The sequence below is a fragment of the Quercus lobata genome, chromosome 1 (genome assembly GCF_001633185.2).
Source record: "Quercus lobata isolate SW786 chromosome 1, ValleyOak3.0 Primary Assembly, whole genome shotgun sequence".
Taxonomy (NCBI): Eukaryota; Viridiplantae; Streptophyta; class Magnoliopsida; order Fagales; family Fagaceae; genus Quercus; species Quercus lobata.
This window is the reverse complement of record NC_044904.1, coordinates 38,812,928-38,824,491: the sequence shown is the minus strand read 5'-3', so window position 1 is coordinate 38,824,491 and position 11,564 is coordinate 38,812,928. Positions and strand designations below refer to the sequence as shown.

General features: G+C 33.3%; 1 protein-coding gene across 1 annotated transcript; it reads right to left on the bottom strand.

Annotated features, from left to right (window-relative positions):
* Positions 1 to 380: 380 nt before the first annotated feature.
* On the bottom strand, positions 381 to 4,606 carry LOC115989777 (protein PMR5-like). The gene is made up of 5 exons (XM_031113645.1): positions 3,964 to 4,606; positions 3,681 to 3,852; positions 3,068 to 3,246; positions 2,749 to 2,907; positions 381 to 912 (listed from the first exon to the last, which is right to left on the bottom strand). The coding sequence occupies exons 1-5, from the start codon at positions 4,299 to 4,301 to the stop codon at positions 573 to 575; spliced, it is 1,188 nt and encodes a 395-aa protein (XP_030969505.1). The 5' UTR covers positions 4,302 to 4,606; the 3' UTR covers positions 381 to 572.
* Between the last annotated feature and the right edge of the window lie 6,958 nt (positions 4,607 to 11,564).

Here is an 11,564-nt window from a genome sequence, read left to right as displayed (position 1 = left end):
AGTGTTTTCAGTTTTCAGTTTTCAGTTTTCAGTTTCAGCAACAATAAGCTCAATCTAAACGGACCCTAAGTGTAACTTAAACTCAACCCTATATATATAACTTGGTCCCCCGAAAAAAATTTCTGGCTCTACAACTAATTAAAAGCCCAATCTTTGCTTCATCACAAAGTGTCACGTGACTTGTTTTTGTTTTTGATTACCAGTCGCACAAACCCTAACAAGAGCAATTAGGACATTTCCGAAAAGAGCATATAATTTCAAATTAAAAGAACTTGGGAAGTTGTGAGTGGGTTTGATACCCCCCCTCCCGTCTCCCAAAAATTAAAATAAAGAAAGAAAGAGAATAAGAATCAACACCATTTCTATTTTGCTAAGCAATATAATGTTTTTTAAAATTTAAATTTAACTAATTGGAAGAAGCTTAAAAGTAGAATACCTAACAAGGAAGAAGTTATTTCTCTTCCCTAACAATTACGCATTAATTTACATTGAGAGAGAGAGGTGCAATTTTGCCCTCTCTTATAAACCGTATCATAAAAATTAATGCTATAGACTAGTAGGAAACACAAAATTTAGAAAAACAAAGCAGTATAGAATAGTTGGTTCCAAGTATCAGGCAATCCAGGAAGGCACCAATGGCTACAATCAGCAGATCGAGCAGGGTTAGCTCTCTGCTCTGGGGTCAGGTCGCCGCTATAGATGGAAGGGTGGCCATCTTTTCTTAGCTTTGATAGCATTGTTATGTCCAACAAATATACAGGGCTGCGCATGTCCCTAATCACAGTATCCACCACTCTCATTTGATCAGGGTATGCCCCAACTGAGTATGTTGATGCACTTGTTGCCACTGGTGCTGTTTCGCCATAACAGTTCTTTGTTGTTGATGTTGCACCAGCGTTCCATTCACTTGGGCTGTCAATGTCATTCCACCACATATATGAATTAATTGCCCCAAAATCTGTATCATTACAAGTAACATAAGGGGTGCTAACAACTTGTACTTAAATTTATGAAGCAAAAGTATATACCAAACCTTGATATAGATTTTTTTTTTTTTTTTATAAGGAAACAGTAATACTTATTAGAATACATAAATACAAAATTAACCTTGATATAAATTGATATATGACTTTATCATTTTCTTGTCTCACAACTTTAAACCTAAAAATGTATGCAACTTTTGCCCATTAGTTGAATAAAACAGCTACTACAAGTGGATTTTACAAATCGCTAATTTACTAATTTTTGTTGCACACATCTGTTAAACACAATTTTAATTATAATTATAAAATAATGAAATTATTTTTTGAAAACATGATTTCACCATTTTAATTGAACATAATTTTAGTTGTATATCCTATACATACAGTGTATAACTATCACAGTCCTATATAAAATAGAAATTGAAAATTGTTGAGTAATAATAAGCATGATTTTAAAATTCAGTCTGTTGAGTAATAATAAGTATGATTTTAAAAACCGGGCCAAATTAATCGGCTCAATTGAGAACCATATCCTAATTTGGTCTGAAAATTTATCAAAAATTGATAAAAACTGGAAAACTAGATATTTTTTTTGGTTCTTTGACCGACATGTTTTAGTAGTCAAGATTAACATAATAAAGTGCATGAATGAATGACTTTTGCACATCCGACAAATTGAGGCTGCTAGTCATGTTAGTAAGTTTGCTTTTATTCAGCATTGCCAGTGGCCTAGTGCTACCGACAAGAACAGATTTTCATTTGGTATTTATTCCCTGGACAAAACAAACAGCCCATGGTAATCCTGCAGGAAGAAGACTGTCATTTATTTTCTTGGTTTTTTATTCGATGAAAATTATTTACTACCCTCGGCATCGGAAAGAAAAGGTTGTAAAAAAGTTACGATTTATGAATGAAAATATTGCTAATTAATCTTTAAATCATTTTTCTTTTTTAAAATCTTTTTAATAAACAAAGACCCGGACATTTCTTTTTTCATTTTCAAGTGAAGAAATTTTTTTTTTTTTTTTTTTTTGAGAAAAAAGTGAAGAAATAATTGCCCTTTGTATTTCCAGCTAAATATAATACATATTAGTCATCTTAAAAATTAAGGCCCATTTGGTAGAAGAATTTGAGGAATGTTATTTGGGTGTTTTTGATATATCTATGGGTGAAAAAGTATATAATATTATTTAAAAAGTGAAAATATATGTTAAAACTTACTTGTCTAATAGGTCCTAAGTATTTGTTTGGTAATATTATTTGAACAATAATTTTTGTTGTTTAAATAACACAATACATAATTTCATAATATTTTTTTATTAACATATATTTTTATAATATTTAAATAACGCTGCTAAAACAATATTATCAAACATGTCTAAACGGGCTTAAACCGGATGGCTCCCGACAACTAACTTTGTTTTGAAGTATTTTTTCTTATTTGCCTCAGAGTGATTGTACCTTCACTGCAGGATTTAGACCACACGACACGAAGTTCAAGTATTTAGGCTATCTTTTTTCTTTTCTTTTCTTTTGTTGAGGAACAGGCTATCTAAATAACATTATTTACTCAATTAGAACTAACCTAAACTCCGATTGGGCCCAGCGTGGCCCAACTCGCACCCCTATGTAGTATGTACAGCTCATTTTGCAACGAATTTTTGGTGCTTGGAGCTTGCAGCCTAGTGCTAGTAACTCCAACATGCAATTATGAAGCATAGAAATTCACCCAACACAATTATTTAAGAGAGGGAGAGAGACCCACTTGAAGTGCGTCGGAGAGATGGATAGAAAGAAGACTCTGGTTCTGCTGTTGTCAACGTTGTTTTCAACCCAATTTGCCCAAGTTCTAAGACCCTTTTCCAAAGCATCCAAACGATCCATGTCTTGGTAATATTTCCCTCCCGATTCCATATAATCCCACCTGCAAATTATAACCTTTAATTAACCCTCAAATCTCAATTAAAATTATTAAATTCCTTGTCAAAAATATCTAAAATTATCGATTGAGTCACAACACACAACACAACAATTGTTTAATAGTACATACACAAATAGAGGTGTAGAAAATATATTTGACCTACTCTTGTAGAGATCCTTTGTGGGTCCACCAGTGACCGGTGTTAAACGAGAGCACATCAACATTCCGCCATGCGTTGCCGTTGCCAGAAATGTCATCCAGCTTTAAAACTCTTTTTCCTTCAACCATATCTATGTCAACCAGATATGTAGCTCGGTAAAATGATATGGACAAACCATAGTCCTGCATTTATTTTGACAAAACCAAATTATTAGAGGCCCCATTTGGATGGACTTACACTTACTATGCAAATGTCAAAGAGTCTAACAATTTTTGGTGAAAAAATAAATAGAGGGTTATTAAGTGCGTTGCAGTTAGCACCAACTTGTCAAAAATAATGCTGACAGCCTTTTTGGTCTCTTGTAAACTTTTATCAACTGGTCTCTGTTCTAAAAAAATTATTAAAAAAAAAAAAACCCACATTTACCCCTCTGGATTTATTGTAGGATTCATGACGAAAATGAGTAGTGCGCCTGTCGTGGCCAACAGAAAACCACACTTTACTTTTGCTTTCTTATTAATTTGTTGACAATTTCGTTAAAGTTGTAGAAGTACATGACAAAATTGACGAATTTTTTGCAAGTGAGGTTTTTCAACATTGAGAATTTGAGACTGACCAAGAACTGAAAGGTTGAGAGAGGATCGCCTCTGATGACTTGAGTTGAGGTTGAAGGCGCTTCAGCTGAGATCATGCAAATCAAAGACTCCCATTGATTCCGTCCAAGCGAGTCGCCCACAAACATCACGGTCTTCCCTCTCATTTGGGCCAAAAATTCAAGCCCATTGAACCTACCATGAATAAGCTAAACAAGTCACAAAGTGTCATAAACAAAAATGTACAATAACACATACATTAGTATGATTATGTGTATAAACTAAGGAAAATAAATTTTTTTTTACCTTGGGAGCTGACAATTGAGGGGCTCCCATCGATACTTAAGGTAGTCAGAGTCAGGCCGACCGTACATTTGACAGTTGAATTGGGGGTCTATGATTGGACAATTAGAGGATTGGTAAACTGGGTATGTATCATCACGAACCCAGGTACCAGCAAACAATGCACAAGAGCTTTGGTTGGTTTGGATCATGGGTCTTCTGTGTTGGTGGTTTTTATGGTGGTTTCTCAAGCTTATTATCAGAGCTGATGAAGCTATGTGGGGTTGAACAAAGAGCAGACATAGAATTGTTAAACATGACCCAAAAGCAGAACAAGAGGATAGAGAAGAGAGCCGAACCATTGCAGAGATTATTATGAGGGAGGGATAAAAGCAAAAGCAAAAAGAGAGAGAGAGAGAGAGAGAGAGAGGAACAGAGGAAAAACGTATATATAAAAGGATCTTAAGGCAGGGGTTTTGGTTCTATACAGTCTTATGAAATGTGTAGGGGTTTTTTGTTTTGTTGTGTGCATGTGAAGCTTGCTAATAAGATCTGTGCATGTGAGTTAAATTTATTGTTGGCGGTGGGCTTGTGATTTGTGAGGTTGATTTGGACTTTGAACAAATTACAGTGACGCTATGGGTCCTTCTTATTGGGGGGAATGGTTAATTTGTCTTCATGTAACTTTGGGGTGTGGTTGATTTGAAATCACAAATTCTAGGACTTCGCAACCCCAAAAAGGAATCACTAGCGTTAGCTCTGGATTCAAAGCTTGTAACTAACATTTTGGACCTCTCAACTCTCAAGTGATTTTTTCTTCATTCTAGGTATCTTTTGTTTGTGCGTGTGTATGTGAAGGAAAGGTTACACAATATTCGAAAGAAAAATTACAGGACCACACGGTATCCAATTAATTTCATATCCATTTTTGTAATCACGTAAGTGGTGGAAAAAAATTGTGAACTTATGTAAAAGTGTTTCACAGTCTATCATATAGTATAAAATATATGTAAAAATGGAATGAAATTGATTGTGATTCTAGATAGAAAATCTCTAGACATTTGCAATAAATATATATCTCTCACAAGTTTTGAGACTTTTTGGGTCGTAATTTGAGTAATATCTAACATACAACATTAATCCACACGCACTATAATAATAATATGGACAAAGTTAGTTATAAAATTAGTTGTAATCTTACAACCTTATTTAATAAAATAAACATTACTATATATTTTAAAAATCTAACCGTTGAATTGCAAGTTCTTTACTCTCTTAATATAGATCAAATTTTATGTCAATCAGATATTATTTACTATATAATCTACAAGTTTATATTTTATGCATAACTTTAAACTACAAAAACTTACAATTAAAACAATTTATTAATGACATAGCTATTAATTTTTAATTTTCTAGAAATTATGCAAATATGAAAAATGTAAGAAGAAGATGTAATCCAATGATGGATTTGTCAAAATTCATGTTCAATAAAAAGATATTGAGTAAGGTTGTAACTTAAAGTTACAACCAATTTTGTAACTAAATTTTTTCCTAATAACATTACGTGGGAGGTGAAGCTCCAATATAAGAACTTTAGACTTTAGTTAAAAAAATAAAGTCATGGAGGCCTTAACAATCCTAGGAATCTCCTCTCTTTTTATGGAGGCTCTTCTACAATCTTTGCTTAAACAAATCATGATGAGGTGCTTTGCTTTCAAATTAATGAAGATTACCAGCCAATTAACTAATTAAAGTTACTACTATTAGTTCTTGATCTGAAGTTAACTAAAAATAAGAAACTCTATTAAGTTAACTCAAGACCTTCTGCTTTAATACTATATTAAATTACCTATTCTCCCAAAAGTTTAAGCTATTGGAATATAGTAAATTTATTCATTCAACCACATACTTTTAATAGAGAGGAAGCCATCAAGCCATTTGGGAGATAAGGACCAAGGATGTCTGAGGATTATTTTTATAATTTGCTTTCTATGCTTGGGAGGGGCAGACAAGGTTGGGTGAGTTCAATCTTCACACTTTTGGTTCAATACTTCAATGATTCTTAATTTGTTAGGCGCCTGACAAGTTTGATTCCAACTCTCGAGTCATCGATCAGATAAAGGAGGCAGAAGAATACTTGGCTAGTGAAAAAGAGTAGGTTTTTCCCTTTTTGAATAAATATTGAAGGGAATTGTTCAAAGCAAAAGTTCTTTGCTTTCCTTCAGCACATCCATAGAATATCATTCTCTGTTACTCTTTGTACAAACTCCGGTGATAGCCTTACGCATCATCATGGACGGGTTTCATATTGGCATCAATCATTATCATTATCAACCTCCTTCCTATTACATATAAATTTGAAGTGCTGCTTTTGTAATAAGCTCCAGTTGGCTCCATGTAAATCATGTCAGAACTTTAAAGTAATAAAGTGAAATTCAAAGCCCTTATGGTTGTGATTGAGAATGAGATGGTGTATCTAACTTTATGGATTGAAATTCAATGATATCACTCCCTACATAATAAGCTAGGGATGGTGGGCAACCGTATCACATTAAAGCTTATGATTTCCATTTACAGTGATGGATTTTCCTTACTCTTTTTTAACGGACAGACAGAGCCCCCATTTTGCAAGCAGGATCCTCCTCCTAAAGGAAAAATTATAATTTTGCATTATAAAAAATTTTAAAAATTATTTAGACTGATGAGCTGGTAATCCATTTTAAAATACATGAGATTTCACAACAATTAAAATGATGCATTTGATTCAATGAGCGAACCATCTGATCAAAATATTAAGCCACATGCGTGGAACAAATGTGACAGTTATTTTGGAATTCCCACTCAATGTTTACTTTTTTTAAATAAAAAAATCACCCAATTTTGCATAAAATTTAGAGTTTTTTTTTTTTTTCCTTAATAAGTGCTACGTCTATAATATTTTCATAACAAATTATAGATAACAAGTTATTATTGGTTTTATTTTGGATCCACAATTAAAATCGCTTTTTTGTCCATCCATATTTCATAACAACTTACCACTTAAAATTTGTTATAAAAGTATTGTAAAAATGTTGTGAAAATATTTTTTTTTATAAATTATTTATTTATTAGTTTCAAGTCAATTTACTGATGCATTTAAAGAAAATTGAGCCCAATCCCAACAACCACAGCAGATTCATAGAAAATTGAAATGGCATTGATGGCAGTTTTCTCAAAAAAAAAAAAAAAAAAAAAAAAAATTCTCCCAAGTCTCAAAATGGACAAGTCATATGGATCGGTCAGTTCATTAAAAGGTGTGTCATTCACGTAGTATAGTTATGGTAAAATGTGCGTGAAAGTATATGATACTAATATTATTGTTCTCTTATTATTACAGTTGTCTGATCTATCATTCTTCTATTCCGCATACATTTTGGATTGAATCATCTCAATTTTAAGGTGAAATGAAAATGAAGAGTATCTATTTAAAAGTCAGGATTCAAAGTGAAATACATCTAAGGTTTAAATAATGCCAAATCATTTAAAATTTTTTACAATTGGAAGGATCATGGAACACCCATGATTCGACTCTACCTTATTTCATTGCCATTCTACACAAGTGCATGCAAGTTTCTTGGTCAACATCAATCAAGATCGGTTAACATTTGTTAAATTTTAAACAACAACGGCAAAAGCCTTTTTCTCAAAATTTCAGGGTCGAATAAGAATCTTCAATAAATTAGTTAGGGTCAGCCGCGTGATTTCCTTTTTTTTTTTTAAAAAAAAATTTTATTCTATTTGAAGTCATATTCTCTGTTACTTTCTTAATTTACATAATACTTTTTTATTACTTCAATTTTTTTTTTTGGTCTTCATTTACCATTTTCATGCTCTTAACTTGGATCAGCTCACTCTTTTTTATTGGTGCATTATCTCCTATGAGCAAGACCAAATTGTCTCAAGCAACTCTTCCTCATATTTTTATCAATAGGTACTACCTTTATCTTTAGCAAATTTCCTCATTTTGAATCCTATCTTTGAGCTTGCCAAAATGACTTAATCATATATATATATATATATATATATATATATATATATATATTCTTAAAGAGTTTTTAATGAGGTAGTCAATACATTGGAGGATATTTTAGTTTGGACAAAAGAGCGAAATATTTTGATATCCGTTAATGTTGTACTTATATGTTTATAAACATATTATTTAAAATCCACATGTTTTATAACAACTTTTTTGTTACTAACCAAAATGTCAATACCAGTTGAAACACCAAAAAAAAATCATCGGTACAATTGATACACTCAAATATTTTATCGGATACATTTAGAGAAGTATCAATATCAGTTTAATGGCCAGTATTGTACATATTATTGGTACAATTGGTACCAATGTGGTATTGACTACTTAAATTTTTAACACATCATCCAATTTTAAATTCAAACCCTCCCCCCTCCCCCCAAAAAAAGAAAAAAGTATCGTTAGAATAATAATTTTAGCCTTTTTGTCTCTTGTCTTAAGAGTTTTTTTTTTTTTTTTTTTGAGAAGGATTGTCTTATGAGTTCTGGATTTTAAGTTCATATAGTGAATTTTTAATAAAAGCAATTTTCTCTTGTATCTATTAACTTTGAATCATTAATGGCTTTGAGAACTTTTATTTATTTATTTTACAAGAGCATTGAAAACTTGATTAGGTTCAATGGAATTTGTTTTACTTGTTAATTTCTTATTAATAATAACTTTCATTTATGGATGTCTAATATATGGTGTTGTAAAAGTGGAAGCTTTAATACCAATTTCCTGAGAATAGCAGAAGCATGAATATCTATTTGTTGTGTGTGTATCCAAATAACATTGGGTTTATGCAAAATAGAAATAGAACGACAAAAGAAACAATCACACGAGAACACAAAGATTTACGTGGTTCGGCTTTTGGCCTACATCCACGGGCAATGTCGAGGAGAAAGTTTTACTAAAAAAAGAAAGAGATTACAAAGGTGGTACCAAAACACTCTCACAAAACCCAAGCCCCAAATACACCAAAAAGAGCTCTCAATCACCAAAAGCACATGACTAGAGTAAACCTAAATTTCTCTCTCAAAACAAAGCACGGCTTAGAACTCTAAATAATATGTGGCTGCCTTTGATCACTTGTCAATCAATTGCCGCATGACAAACATATTTATACAAAGTATAAGTCAGCTAGGGTATATATAGTAGAGATGTGGGCCTTTTGTTGTGGAGTACAATACAAACTCCACCTAGAAGTAGAATTGCTTAAGTCAACAAAACATAGTCCTATTAGTACTAGGACTTGGTCAATTCCTTTGACCAAATTAAAAGCCACGTAACAACGAAAATCTCCACCTTGGCTTGAATTTTGTCAAGCCCCACAAATGAAACTTCTCCACCGCCAAACCATAGCCCCTAAGGGCTATCACAAACTGCAAACACAAATCAAGTCCAAGCAATTCTTGAACTTGTCCAAAAGAACTAGCTTGGTCATCATATCTGCTGGATTATCCAATGTAGCAACCTTTCTGACTGCAACAGTGCCTTGAGATACAATCTCACTAATGAAGTGATATCTGACATCAATGTGTTTGGTTATCTCATGATACATCTAATTTTTAGTCAAATGTATAGCGCTCTGACTATCACAAAATACAATAGTATCATCCTGCTGTAAACCCAAATTACCAACCAAACCCTTCAACCAAATAGTTACTTTCACTGCCTCCGTCGCTGCCATATACTCTGTCTCTGTAGTAGAGAAAACAATCGTCGACTGTAGTGTCGCCTCCCAACTAATAGCACAACCAAATGTGAAGACATAACCTATCAGAAATCTCTTCTTGTCTAAATCACCAATAAAATTAGAATCCACAAATCCAACAATGCTACTACTCTCTGTAGAATCCCTATAATATACCAAGTCAACATTTGCAGTACCTTTCAAATATTAAAGAGACACAATCTCTTCACCCAAAGCAACAATCCACAAAGCTTCAATCTTAAGCTTCACCTGCTCACCAACAACGTGGTCTTTGACTATCTCAATACTCTCTTTTGACTGATCAACAATAGAAAACTTATCAAATTTCATATCTCCGCTGATAATTAACCATGGGGATCTTGAATCCATACACCACAACCTATAACCTTTTATCCCCAATGCATAGCCTAGGAATATGCACCTATTTTCCCTTCGCTCAAGTTTACCATCATTCACATGAGCAAAAATAGGACAACCAAATACTCTCAAAATAGAGTAATTAGCAAGAGTACCAAACCATACCTCAAAAGGAGTCTTAAATTCAATGACAGTTGATGAAGACCTATTTACCAAATAGCAAACCATATTTATTGCTTCAACCCAAAAGTCCTTAGACAAACCAAATCTTGAGAGCATACAGTGAGCCCTCTCCAAAAGAGTTTTGTTTATACGTTCTACAACCCCAATCTGTTGTGGTTTTCTTCTAACAGTGTTATGTCTCACTATACCTCTATTCTTGCAGAACTCATTAAATTCACCTAGGCAATAATCCAAACCATTAGCTCTCTAGAGACACTTAATCCTTTTACAAGTCTGCATTTCAATAAGTGTCTTATATTGCTTCAAGGTGACAAAAACATCACTCTTGTATTTCAAAAAATACACCAAAAATTCTATATTGAACTTGACCCTACACTGCTTACCAAAGACGCAATGTTCACAAAAGTCCAACTTCCCAATTTTCTAACCATGCAACAAACCTTGTTTGCTTAGTATTGACATGCCAACCTCACTCATATGCCCTAAATGAGTATTATTTGAACCTGGATCTACTGATGAAGATATTGTTGCAACACCAACAATTGTGCTTCCCTATAGCATATAGAGACCATTCACCAATTTCCTTTAATGAAAACTAAACCACCATTACTAATTCTCAAAACTCCACCTTCACCGGTGTATTTGTACCCTTGAGAATCAAATATACCCAAAGATAGAAGATTTTTCCTCAAATCTGGCACGTGACGAATATTAGACAAAATCCTAACAACACCATCATACATCTTAATTCTCACGGTTCCTATCCCTAAGACCTTACAGATCATATTATTTCCCATCAGAACTTCACCACTAATTGACCGATACGTAGTAAACCCATCTCTTCTAGGAGTCATATGATAGGAGCAAGCCGAATCAAGAACCCAAGCGTCATCGGAGCAACCAGTAGATACTAATAGAACTATGTCGTCACTCACAGAATTAACCTCCGCAACACTAGCTACATTACTAGTATTTGAAGTACTCTCTTTCTCCTTTTTCTCTTTGAGTAGCGTGCATTCTTTTTTCCAATTTCCTTCCTTTTTACAATAGTAACACTTACCAAATCTAAACTTTGATCTAGATTTTTCTCTATTACTACTAGACCCATTTTCATTGGATCTACTTCTAACAACAAGACCATCAGCCTGATTATCGCCCCAATTTTCAGAAACCTTCTTCTTCAACTCCTTAGAATTCAATGCATCTTTGACATCATCAATTGAGATAGAATCTCTTCCAGAACCATACAACATGGTGTCAACAAAGTGCTCAAAAGAAGGAGGCAATGAACATAACAAAATTAGAGCCTGATCC

Coding starts and splice junctions, on each gene's coding strand:
- LOC115989777 (XM_031113645.1), bottom strand. CDS start 4,301: ATGGTTCGGCTCTCTTCTCTATCCTCTTGTTCTGCTTTTGGGTCATGT. Junction 3,247..3,680: donor TCTCAACCTTTCAGTTCTTG/GTCAGTCTCAAA, acceptor AAATAAATGCAG/GACTATGGTTTGTCCATATC. Junction 913..2,748: donor ATCTCTCCGACGCACTTCAA/GTGGGTCTCTCT, acceptor TGACATTGACAG/CCCAAGTGAATGGAACGCTG.